The sequence below is a fragment of the Entelurus aequoreus genome, linkage group LG16 (genome assembly GCF_033978785.1).
Source record: "Entelurus aequoreus isolate RoL-2023_Sb linkage group LG16, RoL_Eaeq_v1.1, whole genome shotgun sequence".
Taxonomy (NCBI): Eukaryota; Metazoa; Chordata; class Actinopteri; order Syngnathiformes; family Syngnathidae; genus Entelurus; species Entelurus aequoreus.
The window spans coordinates 25,984,424-26,011,551 of record NC_084746.1 but is presented as its reverse complement, the minus strand read 5'-3'; the positions used below and the strand labels follow the sequence as shown (position 1 = coordinate 26,011,551).

At 37.9% G+C, this 27,128-nt stretch overlaps 1 protein-coding gene and 1 long non-coding RNA gene across 2 annotated transcripts in view; one reads left to right on the top strand and one right to left on the bottom strand.

The window, feature by feature from the left end:
* LOC133630761 (uncharacterized) overlaps positions 1–21,720 on the bottom strand; it is a 72,114-nt gene extending 50,394 nt beyond the window's left edge. Inside the window, exon 1 of the long non-coding RNA XR_009821340.1 lies at positions 21,623–21,720. This is a non-coding gene — a long non-coding RNA (uncharacterized LOC133630761). The remainder of the gene's footprint in view (positions 1–21,622) is intronic.
* Positions 1–26,545, top strand: part of wnt9a (wingless-type MMTV integration site family, member 9A) — a 58,898-nt gene extending 32,353 nt beyond the window's left edge. Inside the window, exons 2-4 of the mRNA XM_062022479.1 lie at positions 11,721–11,980; positions 14,885–15,147; positions 21,304–26,545. Of these exons, the coding sequence (XP_061878463.1) occupies positions 11,721–11,980; positions 14,885–15,147; positions 21,304–21,834 (1,054 nt within the window). The 3' untranslated portion in view covers positions 21,835–26,545. The remainder of the gene's footprint in view (positions 1–11,720; positions 11,981–14,884; positions 15,148–21,303) is intronic.
* Positions 26,546–27,128: the final 583 nt, after the last annotated feature.

The following is a 27,128-nucleotide window of genomic DNA, read 5'->3' as shown; positions in this document are numbered from 1 at the left end:
GTTTTGAAAGGGGCAAATTAGTTTTGAGTTGTTATCTTTCCAATGCTAAATCCTAGACATATACATGTCTATATTGACCATAAAATGATTTTCTATTCTATGTCATGTCAATACTTATCCAGTAAGCTATGCTACGATCTACATCGTGAACGCGATAACGGATTATAATTACGGATGGGAATTGATACGATTTTTTTGGTTCCAATTCCACTTTCGATTCTGCTTAACGATTCGGTTTCTTAACGGTTCTCTTATCGATTCTTATTTGGCAAAAAAGGGTGAAAGAGCCTCAATGTTGTTTAGTTTGGAGGTAACATAACCATAAAAAACCTACAAGCAAGGTTTCAAGAGGCAGCAGCATAGAAAAGCATAACCGCATAGAAAAAAAAACTTTTTGGAAAAAATATATAAGAAATTAATATTTCATGTGAAAATACTGTGGTTGAACCTACATAAATGAAAAATGGCTGACTGGCGAAAGGATGTTTGGGTAAATTTCTACAATGTATGGATAATCCGCTGACAACGTCACAAAAGAGGCAAATTCCAAACGGACAGTTTGGCGAAAGTAGGAAGGAAGGCAAGATTATTTTATAAATATCTCCGCAATCTTTCCACGGTTACATTTAAAATTTTCTGGACTTATGCAGATCCCAAATACACATACACAGGTACCAATAGGTTAGAGAAGTTGGTTTTGCATAATAAGGCCACTTTATCGTGTCAGCATGCTAATGTTAGCGTACTAACATTTTTAGCTAGTTTTGCACATATACACAGAAGAGTCAAATATTTGGTGATATGCTATCTTGCTAATATGCCATTTTGCTTGAATGCTAAGATAACTTTTTAATCTAATTTTACAGATATACTGTACACCTAAGAGTAGTGTTGTCCCGATAACAATATTTTGGTACCGGTATTTCGATACTTTTCAGTAGTTGTCGATGAAAACTAATGGCATTATTGGCTTTATTTTACCAAAAATCTTACGGTACAATAAACATATGTTTCTTAAATAAAATAGTGAACATACAAGGCAACTTGTCTTTTAGTAGTAGTAAGCAAACAAAGGCTCCTAATTAGTCTGCTGACATATGCAGTAACATATTGTGTCATTTTCTCATTCTATTAAATTGTCAAAATTATTAAGGACAAGTGGTAGAAAATGAATTATTAATCTACTTGTCCATTTACTGTTAATATCTGCTTACTTTCTGTTTCAACATGTTCTATCTACACTTCTGTTAAAATGTTATAATCATTTATTCTTCTGTTGTTTGGATGCTTTACATTAGTTTTGGATGATACCACAAATTCAGGGAAACAATCTGATACCAAGTAGTTAAAGGATCATACATTGGTCATATTCAAAGTCCTCATGTGTCCAGGGACATATTTCCTGAGTTTATAAACATAATATACATTTTTTAAAAACGAAAAAAGATTTTGTTATGCTGAAAAATATCGATGTAATCATAGTAGTATTGACTAGATACGCTCCTGTACTTGGTATCATTACAGTGGATGTCAGGTGTAGATCCACCAATGGCGTTTGTTTACTTAGTGACGCCGGTGAGCTACGGTGTGTAGTGAAGCATGTTTAGCTATTCCTCTTCCTGCAGGGATGATACTTGTAAGAAACTTACTTTATTTGATGCCATGGAGGCGAGGATTAGTGATTTAGAAGTAGCTAGAACACTGCCGACAGCGGCTAGACTTTAGCCGCTAGCTAGCTAGCCATGTCTTAAAGCACCTCTTCCCGAGGGCGTTTCAGTGTTATAACTTCACCTTTATCGTTAGTTTTTAAGCCGAAATGCGTCCATTCTCCCTTTTCTGTCTACACACTGTGTCTGCTTGTAAGTACTCTGTGATTGTGCGACATGCTCCTATGCTAGTAAAACCAACAATGACACGATGTGTGGACGACGGGGGGGTTGGTGAACCGGTACTTTTTAGAGGCGGTATAGTACCGAATATGATTCATTAGTATCGCGGTACTATACCAATACCGGTATACCGTACAACCCTACCTAAGATTCATATATATTTGGTTAATTTAAACTATTCTAACACACATTTTAACATTTCACTATTAATTCTGGATTTCAGTACAGATCCTGCTCTTCAACATCCAAACCATTTCTACATTCGTTCAACTTATTTCAACATGCGTTCAACATTCCACCATCATTTCAGTTCACCTTTAGCAATGAAGCGTTCACATGCAATTTCTACAGAAATTGCTTCATCTAGTTTGCAAAGGCTCTGTGACAATTTGACACATGAACAGGTTATTTCTGTATCCGTTATTTTAAATGGGGAACATCTGTAAATACAAACAGATGGGAACAGCCAATGGAACAGCTTGTTCCACTGAACAATGCGGATCATAAAACTTGTGTTTCCATAAAAACGTGTGCCTTTTGTGACTCCTCCGAATCAGTTTATTTTTTGGTTTCACTCTAAGGGTGCAAAAGGATGCCAGAGATTACACATAATAAGCAGTTCGGGTGCCAAGCCTGTCAGTCATCGTGACCAAAGTGGTCACAGGCTGACTGTCATGTCCCCTGTGTGTGTTTACGCAAGTAGCTCCGCGCTCCCGGCATCGCACAGCCTCAGAACGCTGCTCTTCGAGGGGGGGGGGGGGCCCTGCCAGTTCTGTGGCAGGGGCCTGGCTTGTTTGTTTTTGTATACGCTTCCCTTAAATAAACTGAGGAGAGACGAGTGTGAGTCCAACCACATGTTCACCATGCAGCTGCGAGCTAAGCGGCGTTAAAAACTCAACTACCGTAAATACTCTGTGTTTGTATGGGGATATCTATAATGAGAGTGTAAATCCTGCGGTATGGTCTACACAACACAGCTGTAGATCGATTTGCTCAACAGGTCAGTGTCAGAGTCGCGTATAAAGAGAGTGCGGCCAACACGGTTTCAGGCGATCTCCTCAATGATTGGTCAAAAGGCACTCGCGTGACTACAGGGCAAGCCTGGGCAATTATTTTGACTCGGGGGACAACTTTAGAGAAAAAAATGTGTCTGGGGGCCGGTATATTTATTTTTAGGAACACTAATACAAAACCTCACAATAATGTCTGATTGAATGATAAAAATGTTTTTTAACTGAATGAGACACCCAGAATGTACATGAAAATAAAGAATGTGGGATTTACAATATTAACTATGAACGGTAAAACCCTGAATATTGACAACATATGAACGACACACCCCCTCTCGATCGACATATTTTACAATCAAGCGAAACGTAACAAAAATGCAACAAACAGAGCGAAATATGAACGAAATATGAACGCGAAGGGTAAAAAAAAAACCCCATCTAAAATCTGATATATCTGATATATCACTAAGCTTTAGAACTTTGTTGTAAAATCTCCTTCCACGTCTGTCCCTGACACCCGCATTTCAGGCTGGCCGCCCTGGAAACATTCTGTGGAAACGCTCCCCACCCACACTGCTTGGTGCCTCGTCTGAGCTGCTGTGACTTAGATTACCATAGTAACTAGTATATCATGCAAAAGCGCAGATTCCAACCATTGAAATATTTTGTATAGTTCAAGACTTACGGTCATTTAAAAACATCACTGCACATCATAATGGCAGCTACAGTCTCCATCTTAAAGATCTAAAAAAATTATTTGGGAATGTCCGGCGGGCCAGATTGAGAAGTTTAACGGGCTGCATGCGGCCCCCGGGCCTTAATTTGCCCAGGTCTGCTATAGGGGAACCATGACTGCTACCAACTTTAAGTTGATCCTATGTATTTGCGGTGCTTCCTTGTTAGTTTTTCTATACATAAAAATGCCCTGTTGTGCAACATAGGGCTGCTCCACCCGCGAGAATTGTGGAAAGCTTTTACATCGCTTTCCCAACAATCCGGAAAGAAGACAAGTATGGGAAGTGAAGGTTCGCCATCAACACTTAAGAGCCACTGATTGCAGCGTCTTGTGCGAGGTAAACACGCGACACAATGTCTGCGTTTTGTTCAAGAGAAAACACAGAAGATCATACCATTAATAACAGAAAAATGTAACAAATTAAAGACATAGTTTGACAAAAACAGACTATCTTTGAATCTCAGTACACACTAAAAAATGCTGAGTTATTTTGATAACCCAATTTATGAGTTGGGTTACATTTTGGAGTTATTTTTATGAAGAGCAATCCATTTTTTTGGGTTATAAGGGTATCATTTTAACAAAATTTCTGGGTTTTCCAAATTATGAACACTTTTTGGGTTTTTTTTCATCGAGTAACACATTTTTGGGTATAAGGCTTTTTTTTATTATTAAAAAGTTACTTTTTTCTTGAAGGGAATTTTATTATGAAGTATTCTCATTAACATTATTTACAATCAACCAACATTGAGTTAGCAGAACTCAACTTTTGGGTTAAATAATTCAACCCAATAGTTTGGTTGGGAATAACCCAACATTAAGTTATCATAACTCAACTTTTTGGTTAAATAATTCAACGCAAAAGTTGGGTTGAAAAAATTAACCAAAAATGTTGAGTTAAAGTAACTCAAATAAGGGGTTTGTCCTTTTCTGAACCAGCAGTTGGGTTAAAATTGGGTTATTTTTCAACCCAACATTTTTTAGTGTGTAAAACCAGAATAATGTAATTTGGTAACAATAAAAGAGAAAGTCAAACACAAATAGACAGACATTAGAAGAGTAAGAGTACTTTTAGTCTTAGACTTAGACTTCCTTTTTATTGTCATTCAAATTTGAACTTTACAGTACAGATAAGAACAAAATTGTGTTGCATTAGCTCACGGTAGTGCAGGATAAAAAATCAATAAGGTGCAGATGTAAATAAATAGATTACTGTACAGATAAATATATTGCACTTTTGCATATGCATCCACGTTTATGGATGTATGTTATATTGTCTTTATATTCCAGCGAGTTAATCCATTTTGGGGGGGAATTGAGGGGATTATTATGATGCGTTCAAGAGTCTTACGGTCTGAGGGAATAAGCTGTTACAGAACCTGGAGGTTCTGCTACGGAGGCTGCAGAACCTCTTTCTAGAGTCATGATTTGGATGTAATATTAGATGACAAAATGAACTGGAAATCTCAAAAAATATATAACATAAAGTGGCAAGAAATATGCCAATAATGAATAAAGCAAAATATGTTCCGGATCAAAAATGTTCCCTACTGAGCACCAGTGTTACCATATCTGAGTTATTGTGCAGAAATATGGGGAAATAACTACAAAAGTACAGTTATTGACTTAGCATGTTACAGAAAAGAAAGATCAGTTAGAATAAAACATAATGAGTGATTACAAATAGATTGGAGGCAGACACCACAGTTGACATACTTCACACGAAAGTCACATTTTCTCCATGATAGTTGGCCCAAAGCTAATGAAGATTTTGGAAAAATGAGGGTAATAAGTATTTTTTTTGCGGGTGTGTTTTAGAGTGCCTGCTGGTCACGAAACACTGCAGGAATGTAGCAGCACAGCAAAATTATACTTTCACGGAATAAAAGCATGTTTTTTTTGTACGTTTATGAGCTGGAGTATGTTTAGAACTATATATCAACATATTAATTTAGTTTATTTTATCGGAAAAACTAACGTCAATGTGACAGCAATTGCATGGAAGCAATCATGGCGCCTGTTTAGTCGGCCATACTCTCTTTATACACGGCGATGGTCAGTGTGTCGGATGGGCGCTTTCTACTGACGGAATACTGATGCCAACACACTGTTTTCATTCTGTTTCATTCTTAATGGGTCCTGGTTAGCGCCTTGCATGGCAGCTCCCGCCATCAGTGTGTGAATGTGTGTGTGAATGGGTGAATGTGGAAATACTGTCAAAGCGCTTTGGGCTCCTTAAAAAGGGGTAGAAAAGCGCTATACAAGTACAACCATTTACCATTTAAAGCTGCCATGATCATTATGAGCTGCTGTCTTCCTGATTCGAAACATCCAAGATACGCCACACCCGTGCTCACTTTGCAATCTTTGGAGTGATTTATGGTCTCGCTCACCTGTTTAATAGCATCACATTGCATCTGTTTTTTAATCCTTTTGTTTGCGAATATCTTTCCTGTGGGTGTTACAGCCTTGATTAACAGCTATGAAAGCCAATCATTTCATTTGGCCTGAACAGCAACGTTTACAAAGTTTAACTTCTCATTGTGACAAATTTAAACATTTATATGTTAAATTTGTTCTTTTAAAACACTATTGGTAACATATGCTAGCCGTTGGTGGTGCTCTTATATTCTTCGGCTTGAAAAAGTGTCATCTTGAGCCAGTGACATAAAGCATGTTTAATATTGCATATTATTAAATATAATGGATTGATGGACTGTACCACTAGGTCAAAAGTCTTAAAGGGGAACTGCACTTCTTTTGGAATTTTGCCTATCATTCACAATCCTTATGTAAGACAAGAACATACGTTTTTATTTTTTTGATGCATTCTAATTTGTAAAATACGGCAAGTAAGAGGCGTCTAGCAAAGAAGATAATGGGAGTACGCTAATGTGCCTATAAATCCCCCTAAAACATACAAAAACTGCCAAAAATACTCCATTTACATGTCGTGACCTGAAAATTAACCAAATATTATCATTATAAATATAGGGAAATAATAACAAAAGCACACTTTATTCACTAACCATGTTAAAAAAGAGGTCAGTTAAAATAATACAAAATGTTAGATATAGAGAACATTGAATTGAATCAAAAATATTAAAATTGTGATGATTTGCAAACAGCTAAAATTATGTACAAAGCAATCCTGCTACCTAAAAAATTACAACAATTCTTCTCAACAAAAGAAGATAAATATAACCTTAGAGAAAAATGTAATTTAAAAAATCTGGATGCATGTAGTGAAGTGAAGTGAATTACATTTATATAGCGCTTTTTCTCAAGTGACTCAAAGCACTTTACATAGTGAAACCCAATATCTAAGTTACATTCAAACCAGTGTGGGTGGCACTGGGAGCAGGTGGGTAAAGTGTCTTGCCCAAGGACACAACGGCAGTTACTAGGATGGCGGAAGCGGGGATCGAACCTGCAACCCTCAAGTTGGTGGCATGGCCGCTCTACCAACCGAGCTATACCGCCCCATGTAGAACACTTAAGACCTGTAGCATATCAGTATGTTGAATTGAATTATGGAATTGATTATGCAAAGAAGTCAAACAATGTACTAATATGATCCAGTTTAGGAAGTGTTCAAACTCAAAGTGTTTACAAAGTACAAATAATAATAATATTGATAAACATCTTGAAACTCATTGAAATATGACATAATCCTATTCATGTCATTATTTGAAACAAAATTTTCCATAATTATATATTTATGAGAACTTAATCGTTTATTTATCCATCCATCCATTTTCTAGCATTTGATAATTATTTACTTACTAATGTTTCTATTTATTTATTTACTCATTTATTTATTCATTCACTGCTGTGTTACACATTGAGTACAAACAAAATGTGTTAAAATCTGCTATGATACAAAAAGGGGTAGGATTAAATAAGACATGCAGTAATGGAAAACTGGAAATATGTGATGATCATATTGTAGTTGTATGCATGTTCAAAATAAACAATAACCATAAACATATTGTTATTTTGAGGTGGCGACTTGTCCAGGGTGTACCCCGCCTTCCGCCCGATTGTAGCTGAGATAGGCTCCAGCGCCCCCCGCGACCCCAAAGGGAATAAGTGGTAGAAAATGAATGGATGGATGGATATGGTTATTGTAAGCGCTAACGCAGACAAACTATTTTTAGCGGCGTCGTGATCACATGGAGGTAACTAACTTACGCTGCTGTATTGAAATACTGAGCCGGTGAGCTGCTGCATCGCCTCCGAGTTGGTCAAAATTAACGGGGAACTGCATTTTCCGTGTCGTCCTCACCAGTTTCGGGGCCTAAATGGCTGTCAAAGTGTACCAACTTCTCGAAATATCTACTCAGACCTCTTCTGTCCAGGTGAGATTCAAGATTTTATGATCTACAATAAACTTACAGGGAGCAAGGAAGCAGCAGATCCCTCAATGATACAAGGTTGTGATCACGGCGCCGCTGTAAACAGTTTGTCTGAGTTAGGGCTTATAATAACAATATTGTTAATACTTGGTTAATATTTAAATCACGAAATGAAAATGGAGTGTTGTTGGCAGTTTTTCAATGGTTATTTATCGGATTTTATGGGCGAAATAGTGGAGCTCCCATTGGTTTATTTACAAGTTGGAATGCATAAGAAAAAAAATCCATCTGTCGTCATGTCTTTCAAAATGATTATGAACAATAGGCAACATTTCAAAAAACTTGCATTCTTGATTATAAATCATGCTTCAACATTTTAAAGTAGAAAGTTTGGCCATAAACCGACAAGTTGGTCAACTTTGACATTCAACTTAGACCTGGAGATTGCAAGGAAGACACGGAAAAAACGTTTGTTTGCAGCCACCTTTTATGATTAATTATTCATCTAAACAGAAAGATATGGACAGCCCATCAGTTGGCATCCCAGTGAGAGCAGACGTTGTACAGTATGTGATTGTTTTATCATTTTCATACTTTGTAATTCTTGTTCAGCGCTTAGCAATACTGCTGCATGAGACATAGTGTTTCACTAAAGCTGGATCTGTATAGCACACTGTTTCTAAAACGTGTACATCATCCTCCTTATGTTCAGGCTCAGAAATATAAGTTTCTGGATCATCCTTTGTCCAAAAGTATTCGTTGTTGGCTCTCATGATGTCTGCCATGATTAGTGGTGTTTCTTATTGTTGAGGGATAAGGCAAAATTTATTTATGCGTCTGTGAAATAATATGTCGACTTATGCTTAAAATGGGCAAAATATGTAAATATAACACGTTATTATAAATGTGAACGTTATTATTATTATATATATATATATATATATATATATATATATATATATATATATATATACATATATATATATATATGTATATATGTATATATACATATATATATATATATATATATATATATATATATATATATATATATATATATATGTATATATGTATATATACATATATATATATATGTATATATGTATATACATATATATATGTATATACGTATATATATATATGTATATATACATATATATATATATATATATATGTATATATGTATATATACATATACATATATATATATATATGTATATATATATATATATATATATATAATAATAACGTTCACATTTATAATAACGTGTTATATTTACATATTTTGCCCATTTTAAGCATAAGTCGACATATTATTTCACAGACGCATAAATAAATTTTGCCTTATCCCTCAACAATAAGAAACACCACTAATCATGGCAGACATCATGAGAGCCAACAACGAATACTATATATATATATATATATATATATATATATATATATATATATATATATATATATATATATATATATATATATATATATATATATATATATATATATATATATATATATATATATACTTACAGTATTTACAGTATATAAAACATTAATGGAGGTGTTTGGGTGTTTTTTTTACAGCGCTTTATAAGTGAAATATAGCGACTCTCATTGGCTCTGCAGTTAGCTGCATAAAAGAAAAACAATATATGTGTGCTTGTCTTACATAAGGATTGTGAATGACAGGCAATATTAAAAAAAAAGTGCAGTTGCCCTTTAAAGGGGACCTGTTCTGCAAAACTAACTTTTCTTACCTATTAATACCTGTTTTTGTATATTTGGAATCTGCATAAGTTCCAAAAAATTGAAATCTAGCCATGGAGGCATTGCGGATATATTTATAAAACAATCTTGCCTTCCCACATTTGGAATTAGCCCAACTTGTTGGTGATGTCATTGGATATCTCCATATGTGGCAAAGATATATCTTTGCACGAGTCTGCCATTGTAGTCAATAAGTTCCATTTCCCTCTATCCTCTTGTTGTGGGGCAGACTAGCTCGTACATGCACATGCATCCTCCGCTGTTGCCATTTCTAACACTTAGCATCGTACAGTTGTAACTTATATCTGTCAGTAGATTCCATATGGACATGCTGCTGGTAGTGCAGGAACCGGCAGCATTGAGACTGGAAGGGCTGCACCCCACCATGTTTCTGTCTTTTATACTTAATACAGAACGTAATGAATGTGTATGAATGAACATCAACGACTAGTTTTTCCACATTCTTTTTTTTTGTTTTTTTGTCCTGTCCAGCTACTCAGGGAATTCATATTGTTGATATAGACGCCCATATCGGCTGTACTGATTTACTTTACAAAAGAGAAGTGTGGGATACTTCTCTTATTTGTATTTGACTTTATTAAATGGATTTATATTATTATTTGGTGCAGCCGGGCCGCAGCAGGAGGGGATAGAAAGAGAAAAAATGAAGACAGAGGGGGGAATTGCGGGGGATAAGACAGGGAAACAACAACAACAGCAAACACAACAATAACAACAACAACAACAACAACAACAACAACAACAACAACAACAACAACAACAACAACAACAACAACAACAACAGCAGCAGCAGCAGCAGCAACAACAACAACAACAACAACAACAACAGCAACAACAACAGAACAGATCAGCAAATAGGATATGTAGAAATATGATGGTAAAAGTGATCACAAAGAAGCAGTTAGTGAAATAAATAATAATACAGAAATGACAATGAACATTATTACACTACAAATGGAGCAATACAAATACCAATAGAAATAGCACTATTGATAATGAATAATAACAATAATTACCTATATTATCAACAATACAATTGTTCAAATGCAATAATACATATACGTAATGATAACTTGAAATACAAAAGAAAGCAGATAAATGGAGGGAAAGAAAGAGAAGCCAACTATATTAACCTTGTAGATTGTTATAGTAAGATAGTCTTTCCACATTCTAATTGACATTGTATCGTAATGTTTGTTTGTTTAGACTTAAATGACATCACGTGGTTACATTTGCACAATTCAACATGTCTGCAAAATAGGAGGTAGACGCATAGTTTGTTTAATTGTACTTCTCCTCCTGTGTCTATTAATAATCATTCAATATTTTGGCTGTTTACGTTTTGACAATTCAGCTTTGTTCACTCCCTTTTTGAAAAGAAAAGAACGTGTTGGGGGAAATAAAACATCATTAAGCAATTGAGAGTTTAAAAAACTACATATTATATAGTTTATGCTTTGTTAAGGAAAACTATGACAAAAATTAATAATAAGGATAAAACAAGATAAAAGTTTTTTTTTTATAATACTGTAAATAGAAAATTATTAAGTGGAGAGTGTAAACAAAATCCAAACAACATCAAAAACATTAGGATAAATATATAAATGCTAGAGTAACAATTAAAAAAACATATTGCATAATATTGTTGAATAATGGGCGAATGATTGTCTCCCAGGAATTATGCCTAGCAACAAGAGGGGGAAACTAATCCAAGCAAATTGGTTGATTTACAAAGCTGCATATGTGAGATGGTTAAAATTTTAGTTCGGTAGTGAACTTTTATATTGAATGATTTGTGTTGTTGGAAGTAAAATACGCAGTAAGACTGTATTTCAGTTTTCCTGGTCTGTTGCCTACCTATCATTTCTTGCATATAAAAGCGCCACTAACAGAGACTAGGCCTGCTCTAAATCATATCCGTGCTTTGTTGTTTCTTTAGGCTGACAGGTAATGAGCCGCTGTCTATCCTGCCACTGAACTCTCTACCGGATGAGAACGTGGGCCGGGCCCACTACAAGCTGTGCGACCGGCTCAAACTGGAAAAGAAGCAGCGCAGGATGTGCAGACGTGACCCGGGCGTGGCCGAGACCCTGCGAGAGGCCATCACCATGAGCGCCCTAGAATGCCAATACCAATTCCGCTTCGAGAGGTGGAACTGCACCTTGGAGGGGCGCCACCGAGCCAACATACTCAAGAGAGGTACGGGAAGGGTTCCTTCAAGGCCATGTTTTAGTTAGCAGAGACTGTCCTCGTGAGAATTTTGCAGGATTCTGCACAAAAGGTAATGTAATTAGTAAAAAAATACGACATTTTGGGATTACACCCTCACAGCTTTGTCATAATGTCAAATTGTAACATTTTCTTGGCAAAATATAATGTTTTCACAGCTGGATGTCCAGCATGTTTCTGGAAATGTATTGCTGTACATGCAAAATGAAAAGGGAAATAGCTGCGTGATGTGTTTTGTATGCTGCTAATCAAAAGACCAAAAACTAAATTAACAAAAACTATTAATTTAATGCTATTCTGAGCAATTAAACCTGCAAGTGTAGTCTTTTTTTTTTTAAGGATTATTTGGGGTCAAAATTAACAGAAGCGGGCACGTTTGCAAGACTCTTCTCCAGCTCAAGACAAAAAAAAGAAATGTTCAAACATAATTAAAAACTAAAATATACAATTTAGGGAGAAATTGCATGTGAATGCTGAAAATGTGAAGCTGCATTGAAATGCTAACAGGCAGCGCGCTGGCCAGGTAGTGGTAATGTACAAAATATGCAGCTTTAGCAAAACCAGCTAATACGCTAACAATGGCATTTAGCATGGGTCAAGTACCTAGTTATATGACTCTGAGGTGTACGCCTGCAAGATTAGCTAAAAAAAAAGTAGCCTGTGTCAAGTACCGAGTTATATAACTTGGAGGTGTATGGTTGCGAACTTAGCTAAGAAAGTTAGCATGCTAGCATTAGCTGACTTTTACATGCTTAACAGTTAGCATGTATCAAGTACCAAGTTATAAGACTCTGACGTGCATGCCTCTAAAATTAGCTAAAAAAGTTAGTTTGCTAATGTTCTGACTTTTACATGCTATCATTAGAATGTCTCAAACCCCACCAGTTTCATATGCACATTCACCGAACACTTCTTTAGTGAAAAATAAAATGTTTTTTCTTAATTTAATTATGTTATTATAGTAAAGAAATACTAATAAAGATATATTTTACAAACAGAAAGTTACAGGAATGTACACATGATCCCATGTTTACATCTCATTGTGCAACATGCGAATGTTTTAGTGGGACCTAAATGCGATATCTGAAAGGGGTACAAATTATTTCCAAAGAAGGACCCCCACCCAGACATACAACACTAGTACACAGCTCATGAAAAACACAATTTTTTGTTATTGTCATTGTAAGTGGGCCAAAACACTCATATTAGAAAATAATCTCAAATGACTCCTGTCATTTGATTATAATAATAAAACATGTAACTTGTTATTTAGTCAGGTTTGGGACTGGTGTGCTGCTGGTGTGGCCACAGTGCATGTGCACGTCTGACGTTGCTCACATGTGCTCCATTGAATGTTCAAGGAGTTTTTGCGTTTGTTTTAGCATATGGAAAATTAGAGGGAACATTGTTTGGGGGTATCATTAATACGCCGTTTTTATTTACACGATGAGTCGGGTGTGTCTTAACCTCCGCGGCGGAGGCTCCGTCGAACCCCTAAGGCCGGCTCACCGAACCCCTAGGGTTCGATCGAACCCAGGTTAAGAACTAGTGCTCTAAAGTGTACAGCTGGAAAATTACCTAAAAGAGTTTGCATGGTGACGTTAGCATGCCAACAGTTAAAATGTGTCAAGTACCAAGTTATATGACTCTGAAGTGTAGGCTTGTAAAATGAACAAAAGAGTTAGCGTGCAAATGTTAGCATGCTAGCATGTTAACAGTTAGCATGTGTCAAGCACCAAATTGTGTGACTCTGAGGTGAAGACCTGCAAAATTAGTTAAAAAAGTTAGCAATCTAATGTTAACATGCTAGTGTTAGCTAACATTAACAAGGAGCTTTTTGACTTTGCAACAATTGAAATTGGGAAAACTGGCAATATGGAAAATAGCCCAATCGCCCTAAATCAGCTAAATGGATCTGTGTTGGGATTTTTTTTGACTTGTTTGAAAAATGTTGAAGTAGTAACACTTTTTAGTGGAGAAAAAGTGTTACGGAAAAGTGGGAAATCTGGGATTTTTTTTCCGATATAAAAAATAAATAGCCTGTCCTGACCAAGTGGAATATATTGATGGAGGAACGGTTGGTATCGGCTGAAAAATGTTTGAGTTTCGATCGGAAGAAGAATGCGGACAGAAAAAAATCCCACTGAACAATAGTAATAAAAACTAGAACATTCCCGCGGAAATTTTGATGGGCCTGTTATCTGTGCCCTGGACCTCTGGCCGGGGGTCGCCGGAAGCCGCCGTACTTTGAAGATGGTGCCGAGGGTCAGAATCCGTGAGTTTAAGGTGTAATTGTACAAAAAGAGCTACAGAGCGAGCCTAAAACATTAGCATGCTTACATTAAAATGCTAACTTTTGCATGTGTGCTAATGACGGCGTGCTAACAGTTAGCATGTCTCACATTTCGAGTAACACGGCTGTAAAGTGTATGGCTGCGGACATAGAGAAAAAAGTGTAATATTTGATGAAAAAGTTATCGTGCTTAAGTTAGCTTGCTATCATGCTAACAGTTAACAGCTGTCACATACCAAGTTATATGACTAATCACACTGAACAATAGTAATACAAATAAATAGATGAGTTGTTTTGCTCTTCAGCATTCCCACAATATAACTGTAATATCGACATATACTGAACATAAACTACTCTAATGTTAACCAACACAACAGATCCGAAGCAAAAAGACCTTATTTCTTGATTATCAATACACACAAGCTGACAGCATTTTACATAAAAAAATAAAAAATAAAAAAAAATCCACGAGTCATTTTAAGAATCCACCGTAGGTTTGGAAAAGAACTGCCCCTAAAAACTAAAAACTTTCATTCAGTCCATTCTATATCCTTAATCTACAAAACTGTTTTAATTCCCAGGATTTAAAGAGACGTCTTTCTTGTACGCCATCTCCTCGGCGGGTCTGACCCACGCCATGGCCAAAGCTTGCAGCGCGGGGCGCATGGAGCGCTGCACGTGCGACGAGGCTCCCGACCTGGAGAACCGCAAAGCGTGGCAGTGGGGCGGCTGCGGGGATAACCTCAAATACGCCAACAAGTTTGTCAAGGACTTCCTGGGCAAACGCTCCAACAAGGATCTACGCGCTCGCGTGGACATGCACAACACCAACGTCGGCCTGAAGGTGAGCTTCCATGCTGGTCTCACAAGCCCAAACCTTTCTCATTAATTGAGGTTACGGAGTTTAAAGGCATCAGACGACTGTAATCACCCGTTCCCATCTTGTTCTAATCCATCGTGTTTTTGAGTGTCGTAACCTCACACAGGCACACCCCTTCCATATGTTCCCCGGCAACAGTGATTTATTAGCTAATAAAATACACAATCATTATTCTGCTATGACTTAATTTAAGTGGCAGCAGATTCTATCTTTTGTTGAGGAATGCTTTAGTTCAGCATAATGAAACAATCAAACAACAATTTTACGACGATTTGTCTCACCTTGCAATTCACTAAAGAACATGATGAAATTAAACGTAATTAAATACAATCTATGTCGCGGTTACATTTGTTCACCCTATTTGTGATGCTTTTGTAATACTGTAAGTAGGGTGCGGAGGTCTTGCTCCTCCGGGTTCTTCGGACCACCAACCACGGACATGACAGCTGCGTTCAGGGTTTTGAACAATGTTTTATTTTTCAATAAATTGTCCTTAGTGTGCTTTTCAGCAATGTTCAAGTCTTTGTCGCTCTCGCTCACGCTCGTCCTCGCTCTCCACCATCCATCCCTTTTCTCCTTCCCGGCTGCTGCCTTTAACAGAGCGACAGGTGATTAGATAAACGTGCCCAGATGGCCCATCTACGCACCTGTCGCTGATCTCGAAGCCGGTCCTGGCACACCCCGCTTCGCAGCAGGTCCATATGGGCACGCCCCCCCACATAGGGTTGTACGGTATACTGGTATTAGTATAGTATAGTATAGTACTGCGATACTAATGAATCATATCCGGTACTATACCGCCTCTGAAAATACCGGTACCAAAATTATTTAGAAACTTTTGCGGTACTTTTCAATACTTTTCTAAATAAAGGGGACCACAAAAAATTGCATTATTGGCTTTATTTTAACAAAAAATCTTACGGTACATCAAACATATGTTTCTTATTGCAAGTTTGTTCTCAATAAAATAGTGAACATACTAGACAACTTGTCCTTTCGTAGTAAGTAAGCTAACAAAGGCTCCTAATTTAGTCTGCTGACATATGCAGTAACATTTTGTGCCATTTATCATTCTATTGTTTTGTCAACATTTTAAAGGACAAGCTGTAAAAATGTATTATTAATCTACTTGTTCATTTACTGTTAATATCTGCTTACTTTCTCTTTTAACATGTTCTATCTACACTTCTGTTAAAATGTGTTAATATCTGCTTACTTTCTCTTTTAACATGTTCTATCTACACTTCTGTTAAAATGTAATAATCACTCATTCTTCAGTTGTTTGGATGCTTTACATTAGTTTTGGATGATACCGCACATTTTGGTATCAATTGGATACCAAGTACTTACAGGATCATACATTGGTCATATTCAAAGTCGTGTGTCCGGGGACATATTTCCTGAGTTTATAAACATAATATACATAGATGTTGTGATGCCAAAAAATATCGACGCAATCATAGTAGTATCGACTAGATACGCTCCTATACTTGGTATCATTACAGTGGATGTTAGGTGTAGATCCACCGGTGTTTGTTTACATTGTGACGCCAGTGAGCTACGGTGTGTAGTGGAGCATGTTTAGCTATTCCTCGTCCTGCAGGGATGATACTTGTAAGAAACGTACTTTATTTGTCGCAATGGAGGCGAGGATTAGTGATTTAGAAGTAGCTAGAACACTGCCGACAGCGGCTAGACTTTAGCCGCTAGCTAGCTAGCCATGTCTTAAAGCACCTCTTCCTGAGGGCGTTTCAGTTTTATAACTTCACCTTTATCGTTAGTTATTAAGCCGAAATGCGTTCGTTCTCCCTTTTCTGTCTACACACTGTGTCTGCTTGTAAGTACTCCGTGATTGTGGCGTGGATCGGTACTTTTCAGAGGCGGTATAGTATCGAATATGATTCATTAGTATCGCTGTACTATACTAATACCGGTATACCGTACAACCCAAATACAATCTATGTCGCAGATATATTTGTTCACCCTATTTGTGGTGCTTTTGTAATACTGTAAGTGTAGAGTCCAAGTAAGACCAATGGTTAATATCATAGATCAGAGGCAGGCCAGCCAGAACATTTAAGGCAGGGATGTCAAACTGGTTTTCATTGAGGGCCACATGGCAGTTTTGGCTGCCATCAGAGGGCCGCCTGTAACAGTGAATAATGTATGAATTTGCCTCTGGATTTCATTATTAATTATAAAAATTGCTTTAAGTAGACTGTCCATCTTACAGTAAGAACTTAATATTTACAACATTTTACTATAGAATATAGTGTGGTTTTTTTTACAACATTTTACAGTAAATTGAAAAACAGTACCGCTGTTTTTTGGGAGGGGGTTTACGGAAAAAGCCGGCAGCTTAGTTGCCAGAATTTTAGTGTTAAATTACAAATTACAACATTATATTGTTAATGGAAAAACAATTTTTTTTTTATTCTGGCAACTTAGCTGCCAGTTTTTCTACCGTAAAAACAAATGTACCGTCTTTCTATTTACAGTAATACACCGTTAAAAACAACAACCGTAGATTTTACAGACAAAAACTGGCAGCTCAGTCAACAGAATTTTAACGCAAAAACTTATTTTTTAAAAATGTATTGTCATTTTCATTAATTTGATGGAGAGTTTGCTGTAAAGTTAAGTATTTTTATTTAGACAAAAACATGTTTGGAAAGTATGATAATATACTGTAATATTTGTTGCAATATTGGATACTATTAAAGTTTAGAAGGTATGCAATTTCAAGCAGTACATATATTTTTTCGGTCAAAATGAAAAAAATCAATTTCATTTGGTGAAAAAATATTAAGTACTTTATTGACACATATCATTTCCAGGTGTTTGCGGGCCAGATAAAATTATTTCGCGGGCCAGATCTGGCCTTGAGTTTGACACTTCTGATTTAAGGGGTGTAGCACATGGAGAAAAATAGAGAAAACAATCTTTTTCAAACCTGTTAAGCTCCCTTCAGCTCTGTAGTAGGCTAAATTAGTTAATTTTTGGTTCCCACAGAGTGATTAAACTAAGCACCAATCATATTATGTTATGTTTTGACATTTGAATTATTGATCAACAATACAACAGGTAAGTTAATTGGCAAAAAAGAGCCGATATTTGCCTTTTTTGTTTTGTAGCTTATCAGCGATCAGCTGTGTCTCAGTGTTCACGTTGCTAAATATTGTACCCACACAAAAAAGGGAGACACAATTATATTTCCGTATTCCTTATAACACACGTGCAGGAGTTGCATGAACTCCAGGAGGGTGTATGTCTTGCCAGAACATCGGCTGGAATTTGAGCGCAAGTTGCAAAGAATGCGTCATCTATCTACAGTGCAAAGCAGCTTCTAAGATACTAATCCTCGCCCCTATGGCGGTATAGAAGCCACACCCACCAAATTTGAAAAAAAAAAAAAGTTTTGCATACATCATCCGCAGCGGACTATTTGCCGCAGATATATACGTTGTAAAATGAGTTATTATATATATGTTTATTTACATACCTTAATTGTTTTCCAAACGGTGCTTGCCACACGGCAGTATAGCGGCTGATCAAACAAAACAGAAGTCATTGCCATGGACCCACTAGCTGCGGAAGCTAGCTCTCCAATCAGCTAAACAGACTCTAACTCCACGGTGACGTCTTGGTGAATTTACTGAGGAATTTGTGAAACTGCAACCATACAAAAATAATACTAACATGGAAGCTTGTAAACATGTTAGCATATTTGCTAACATGCTTGATTACATTACAATAGCACATACAAATATGCATGAAAACACTACGATCAAACGTGACAGTTTAGTACCGTAAGTGTAAATAGTTTAAGTTATACTGTAAAACTTATAAACGTTGCTTGAAGAATGAAGAAACCATACAAGTACAAACGCTTTGGATTGCTAGTAGACCGAACGGCACGAAATACTGTACTGTGTGCCGTACTGTGTGCCACTAGTGAACAGTACCACAGTTTGAGAATCTCTGAGCTACAATACACATATGTCAGAAAGTTGACAAAAAATTTATAGTTTTCACAGTAAAAGACAAAAACTGATCAAGCTGTCGAGCCAAAACAGACGGTTTGGCATGTGTGTTTTATGTGTATTATGTTTTCACCCCATTTGGGGTTTCAAATTAACTATATACTCAAAACGTCGCCAGAAGTTCATTCTCTGGGGAGATTCTATCTCTGACAAAAGATTTACAACATTTTTTTTTAAATATACAGTATATGTTTGGCGTGTACAGCCTTTTGGGATCAATTCAAATGAGGACCAAGGTGGAATGTGCTGGCTCTCTCCCTCTGACATTTACTCAACAAAAAAAAAAGCTGACCTATTGCATTCTCTTGACCCGTTGCCGTGATGAATGTGCACTTCCTGATGTCTTTCACAGTCGGGAGAAAAGAAAGCGAGATGCTATCCGAAACCTACTCTAAGACAATGTGTTATTGTCATTGATTCTTGAGACGCTCATTGCTTTTGACGTTGCGGTCGATTTTTTCAGCTGACCGTTTCACTTCTTATAGATGAGGCGGCTTTTTCTTCCAAGTCACTTCCAAGTTATGGAATGACTGACACTGGAGGCCAGCTCATATCGGGATTGTAAAAGCACACTTCAAGTCAAAAGCGCAGGTATAAGTGTCAGAAACATCTCCCTGAAAAGCTCCTTTATCATCCAGAGGATAAATCACGTCAACAACACCCCCCCACCCCTTTCACATATCATAATAATAGTTATTGACTTTGATTAAAATTCCATGTGTGTACTTCAACATGAACCCTGAGACAAACCGCTCACCTTTCTTCTGATGACCAGCAATAACCTTCATCTTCTGAAATGACAACAGTCAACCCCCTAATACAACTAAGAGCTCACTAAATGAAATACCTGCTCATCCATCCGTATACAGTAATATCTCTATTTACATGCTTAATCGGTTCTGTGACAAAGCTCTTAACTCAAAACATTTGTATCTCAAATCACCGTCTTCCGTTGAAAAGAATGGAAATCAATTTAATCAAAAACAGCACAATTTTAACACGTAGAATTCCTTTTAAAAAGAAAAAGTAACTTTTAGATAATACGTATTGCAGTGGCGGGCCGTGCGTTTCCCACCTAGGCTTTCAGTGATGGCCTACTTAGTCCGACTTCACCTCTCAAAATACTGTAATTTTAAATTTAAAGTACCAATGATTGTGGTGAAATTACCCACTGCATTTGTTCACCCCCTGGGAGGTTAGGGGAGCAGTGAGCAGCAGCGGTGCCCGGAATTATTTTTGGTGATTTAACCCCCAATTCCAACCCTTGATGCTGAGTGTCAAGCAGGGAGGTAATGGGTCCCATTTTTATAGTCTTTCGTATGACTTGGGCGGGGTTTGAACTCACGACCTACCGATCTCTGGGCGGACAATTTATGTCACCACATGGACACGGCTGGAGATACTATACAGAAACCCACTTGCACACTACTGCGCATTGAAACCCCTCAAAATTGTACAAAACGTTCTATTTTTTGGCGCATTTAACATTCAATAAACCCGCTTCAGCCATTAAAACATATCTTACGTGGTACTCTCAAAATTAAAAGAATTGTATAAAACAAATGAAACATGAAAAACTTAAGAAATAAAATATTTGAACTCACAATTTGTAGCTACCCATTGGACGCCGTATAAGCCAGTGGTACCGCTTGTAGTTGGTCGTAGTCGGTTGATTCGTGTGAAAGTCACGGGCAAACCATTTCACCGTCGGGATAGCTTCCGGTGTCGACCGACCTCGTCTCACAAGTTGTAGTTCCTCTTAAGTATCTTTCTTGAAAATGGCATTGCAAATACGCAGTATGTCTGCCACCTAATCAACATTTTGCTCTCCTTCTTTGTGAGTACCGGGTGAGTTTTCTGTGGCTTTCTATGGCTCGTATGGCTCCGGTGCCACTTCCTGTTTTCGCAACTTGTGATTGGATACTCACTTGGGACTCCCAAGTGAGTATCCTTGACTTTGACACATAGGGTCTGAAGAGATAGTCTGGACACTACAAAGAAAGAATTGTACCAAGATTTGAGTTTTGCTCGTATTCTCTCATTGACTGTTGTTCCTTATCCTTATCTGTCTATCTAGGTAATCAAGGCTGGCGTGGAGACCACCTGTAAATGCCACGGGGTCTCTGGCTCCTGCACCGTCCAGACCTGCTGGAGGCAGCTGATGCCTTTCCACGAGATCGGCAAGCAGTTGAAGCAGCGCTATGAGACCTCAGTCAAGGTGGGGAGCTCCACCAACGAGGCCACGGGGGAGGGAGACATCTCCGCCTCAGGACGTGCTCAACACCAGCAGCAGCAGCAGCAGCAGCAGCAAACCCCTCAGCATCCCCACCACCACCTGTCCGGTCTTAGCGACCAGATCCCCCGCACCATGGACCTGCTCCACATCGAGGACTCACCCAGTTTCTGCCGGCCCAGCAAGTACTCGTCGGGCACAGCGGCTCGCAAGTGCTACAAGGACAAAAACTGCGACGCCATCTGCTGCGGGCGGGGCCACAACACCCAGAGCCGGGAGGTGACGCGGCCCTGCCAGTGCCAGGTGCGCTGGTGCTGCTACGTGGAGTGCAAGCAGTGCACGCAGAGGGAGGAGGTCTACACTTGCAAGGGCTAACATCGACACAAGGGAGAGGAAGTTGTGACACTGTTCTCTGACGCCATAAGCACTTTGAGGGATTTTTCTGTTTTGTTCGGGGGGGGGGGGTTGTTGTGGCTTTGCGAACTTATCCTCTGACAACTGGGTAAACAGCTCAAGCCTTCCAGACGACAAACGTTCCTTATAAAAGAACGCAACCTTTTCACATGCGAGAATAGCCAAGGGACTCAAAGAAGAAGAACGACGCGTGCGAAAAGGTCGGCTCCATCGACGACTTCTACGGAATATTCAGACAGGGTGTAAGAATTTACACGCACATCCTTTACACGCGCACACTTTGTGTGTTTGCATATGCATGTACAAAACTTCATATAGCGTTATATAAATATATTGTAAAGACATTATACAAGCCACTTATCTAACTTTACGTTAAGAGAAACCACTAACTGCACCGACGCTTTTGCCGTTTGTGTGACTGTTCCCGACTTATGCAGACGAGGATACTTTTTTTTTAGGACTTCTCCCTTCCGCTTGGAGGGAAAACAAATGTTTTTCTTTTTTGAGTATTCAATACATTTGCAGATGTTAGGTTGCATATTTGCTGGACGCTATAGTAGGTACACCTGTACAAACTAATGAGATCCAATACAAGAGCGTCGTTCAAAAGTGGGGATTGTTATAAAATATTAGAATTAGCTTTCATGCGGTGCTGCAGTTGTATGCCATTGCAGTCCATCCATCCATCCATCTTCTTCCGCTTAGCCCAGGGGTGTCACACTCATTTTAGATCGGGGGCCACATGGAGAAAAATCTACTCCCAAGTGGGCCAGACTGGTAAAATAACGGCACAATAACTTAAAAATAAAGACAACTTCAGATTGTTTTCTTTGTTTAAGAATAGAACAAGCAAGTACTGAAATTTTACAAATCATGTTTTTTTGGTTTTTTTTTACACTTACATGTTGCGGTTAATAGTATTCTATCTTAATTTGTCGTTATTTATACTTTCTGAATAAATTATGTGATAATGTTCATCAGTCAACTCATTGGTGTTAATTTTCAATCTATCAAGATAAAAAAATAATATCAAAATCCAATTACAGTATGTTATTTATGTAGTTTGATAATTTTCCTCGACTGATGTACTAACATCATGTGGTTTATTTTGTACATATGTAGCATCATCTACAAAGATACAAAGAATTGCTATTGTGACATCTGGTGGACACATTTAGAACAGCAGTTTCTTTCATTAAAAAATTTCAGGTTAATTTTTATACTTTGCAAACTCATCCCGCGGGCCGGTTCAAACCTGTTCGCGGGCCGGATCAGGCCCCCGGGCCGTATCGTTGACACCCCTGGCTTAGCCGAAGTTGGGTTGCGGGGGCAGCAGCCTAAGCAAATAAGTCCAGACTTCCTTCTCCCCAGCTACTTCGTCCAGCGCTTCCCGCGGGGATCCCGAGCCGTTCCCAGGCCAGCTGGCCGACATAGTCTCTCCACTGAGTCCTAGGTCTTCCCCGTGGCCTACAACCGGGCGCCCTACACACCTCTCTAAACTAAACTTCAATCATATTAAATATCTTATACATATCTTAAAATTAATACTCTCGTTTCCTAAAAGTGGGAACAATTTGAGGTAGGCATATTTTCTGTTCTCACGTCACGAACGAGGTGCACCAGGGCATGCTTGGATGAGTTTAGGGTAAACTAGAACAAATATGTTGAGACAGGCAGCCCTTTGTTGGGTGCTTTTTGGGAAAAATGGACAAAGTCTGCAGTCCAAAGTATTCTACAGAAGACTAGAAGCTAGTTTGGATTGGATCTCTTGGATTGTGCAGGTGTACATAATGTTGTTGCTGGTCAGTTTAGGTGTCTCTCGGCCTCCATCGAACCAATGTTCAGGGAATAACTCAAACCACTATGTTATGAAGACGACAGTGGCCATGTGTGATAAAACGTGGACGCACCCTTCCGAGAAAACGGTGGAGAACACGGAAGAATGTAGCCGCTGTACAATTTCATGTCCTTCGCTTTCCAGCGACCTCCGATCCATTGAGCCATACTCCTCATGTCATTTACATTTATCCACCACACACCTTATAGGGTGGAGGAAGCTGTTTCCATAGTAACAAGATCATGACGATAAAGGCACGTGTATTGTCAGCACTTAGCTTCTGGTAGCTAAGGGCGCCTTCACACTTGTCATGTTTGGTTCAGTTAAAACCAACTCCAGTGCGTTTTGCTCCGCAAACCTCGGTGAGCCGAGGGCTTCAAAAATGGGTCTTGGCCTGTTTGCAAGTCAATTCTGGTGTTGGTCGGTTCACTTGAGCTCAAATGTAAACGCCACACAGACCGAAGACACACAAAAAAGCACCAACAATAGTCACACACATACTAGGTGTGGTGAGATTATCCTCTGCATTTGACCCATCACCCTCACCCACTGGGAGGTGAGGGGAGCAGTGAGCAGCAGCGGTGGCAGCGCCCGGGAATCATTTTTGGTGATTTAACCCCCAATTCTAACCATTGATGCTGAGTGCAAAGCAGGGAGGTAATGGGTCCCAATTTTATAGGAGCATGTCGGAATGACAGAGGAAATGTGTTGAAAGTGCTGTCTGCTCACTCCTCTTTAAATGTATATTTAGGAACTTTTTGGGAAATCTAAAATGTTCACAAAGAATACTTTTATACAATATAAGATTATTCTACTTATTCAACTACAGCAGCAACGATTAATCAATTCATTTGATTAGAAAAAAGCTCAAATTTATATTCTGTTGCTTCGATTAAAACTTCAATAAGTTTTACAAGGACAGATTGATTAAATGCGGAACGCACTCAGTACCCGGAACTTTATATACGCAGACTTAGCTTCAGCAGGGCCACTGCAATAGAGCGCACACGAGGGCGGTGGTGTGTATCTTTTTTTAAATGTTCATTAATGAAGACATGTTAAATGTGCCATCAATGTTGGTAATGTGATTGTATCAAAAAAAAGAAAAAAAAGAATGAAGGTCACGGCAAGCAGAAAAATCTTTATTTCAAACTTTTTTTCCTAAAATACGCTACAAAGTGTGTTTTAGCCCATTACTCAAACTAACGAATCAATAGATTACTCGATTACTAAAATGATCGATACGTGTAGCCCTATATTCAACCCAGCAGATGGCTTTTTGATTTGGAATATTTGAGTTCCATCAAGTAACTAAAGCTGCCCAATCAAGTCCTTACTTTACATTTTTACTGCACAGCCTTCGGCCCCATGGCCAAAATACCGCAGTGAATGCTAAGGGAACTGCAACAAAGTATGAAACAAGTATCTTTTTTAATAAGTACTGAACCACAAGTGTGAATGCAGCCTTAAATCCTCCTAAGAACCAGCGTCCTTTGCAGTGGACATTTGTTTTTGGTCTATTTCTTTTGGCAAATTTCGGAAAATAAATAGCGTTATTATGGAAAACGTCCACTGTAGCTGACGCTCACTCTCAGAGAGCTTTTCTATACCAATATCTGATACAGGATCTTTTTATATGTCTTGTTTTTTGACTACTGAGTGAGGCACCCAGCTTTGTATGTTAGCGTTCATTCCCACACTGAAGTCCCAAATTATTTAAAGAAAGACAAAATCTGTATTTATGTATGCAGTGAAGACTTTTTTCTAAAATGTTTTTATTGTTTTGTAAATAGGTTTCTTCTCCTGTGGTAAAAAGGCAAAAGTAAAGGCACATCTAATTGCTACAAACAACAGTTTTAGATTGTAAGCATAGATAATGCAGCATTCCTTTGTTTGATTAAACAGCAATTGCATGCTTAAGGAAGACATTTTTATGTCCTGAATTGGAAGCATTTTGATAAGCATGAGTCATGCCAAATAAAGCCCCGGTCAAAACATATACATAGAACTTTGCACGCTACATGGAAACCATAATAGCTATGCTGGGACATGCAGCTCAAATGCCTTCTTGCCACAGCCTTTTGGTATGTGTGCTCTCTCAACACACACAAAAACCAAAACAAGACGTTCTCCACTATTGAATGCATTGACAGGAATACCAAAAGGCCCACAGAGTTTGTTTATAGATTGTATATAGGCCGAAAGAGGAGAATGACGCAGCAGCGGATGATCATGAAGTCAAACCACAACACCCAAAAACTCTGCACTGTTGAGTGAGCAGTGCATCAATGTACAAAAAAAATATATTTTGTAGAAAAAAATTAAAGATAAATTATTTTTGGAAATATATTATAAGCATGTGTTTAGTGTAAATAACGTCAAAAGTTTAAATTGATTTTATATCCTGTATTTTTTTATATTTTGGGGTGGAGGCTTCAAGAAGCAGTTCCATGTATTAATTTCATTTTTTTTGTAAGCACTAACAAATCCTAACAAATTTGTATCCATGTGCACCGTCTTCCGACTAAATCAGTCACCGACTGTTGGATCCGATCTGTTTGTATAATCTATAATTTTTGTGAAAAAGCTGTGTGATGTTGTCACTTTTACACATTTACACTTTTTTTTTGTTAGGGTTTTTGCTGTGCATGTAAAACAAACAAACATGTACTGCATCAATGATACCATACAGCAACAATGTTTTGTCATGTCTTATGGGAAGCCTAAATTATTTTTTCCTCTACCTCATGTGTATAGCTTGTAGACGTAAACAGATCACAAATGACTGGTAAGAATGTATTTAAGTTATTTAACATCTTTGTGTAACAAAGGCGAACAGAAAATCTGAAATAATAAAATAATTTTTAAATTATTTCACATTGAGTCGTGAGTTTGATTGTTATCATTGTTTCACTACTATTTTGTTATTTAGCATGTTGGCACTGCAAAGGACTAACTGTCGAGTGATATACACAACTTCAGGGTACTGACAAGCAAAATTTGAGCAAGCTTGGTTGAAAAACATAGCGGCCATTAAGTGTAAACGTCTCTGCAGGGGCACGGGCGGACTAAAAGGCCATAAGTCGTTGACCATTTGTCTAAAAATGATACAAATGTGAAATTACGGTAGTACCTCGGTTTTTCTACGCCGCAATTTTCATATGATTCAATTTCAATCAGTTTACTCGACAAAAAACATTTATTAATTTAATTATCGTACGACCAAAAATTGCACATAACAAACTAGCCCACGTATTGTTCCGCCGAATCGACAACCCAAACATAGAATGCCATTAGTGACTCAGTCTCTGACTGTTTTTTTATAGAACAATACTGCAAAATAACTCACCATGGGCCAAAGAAAGTTGTGAGCGCCAAGCACGTTGCTTTGTATTATTTCTAGAAATTCAATAGTTAT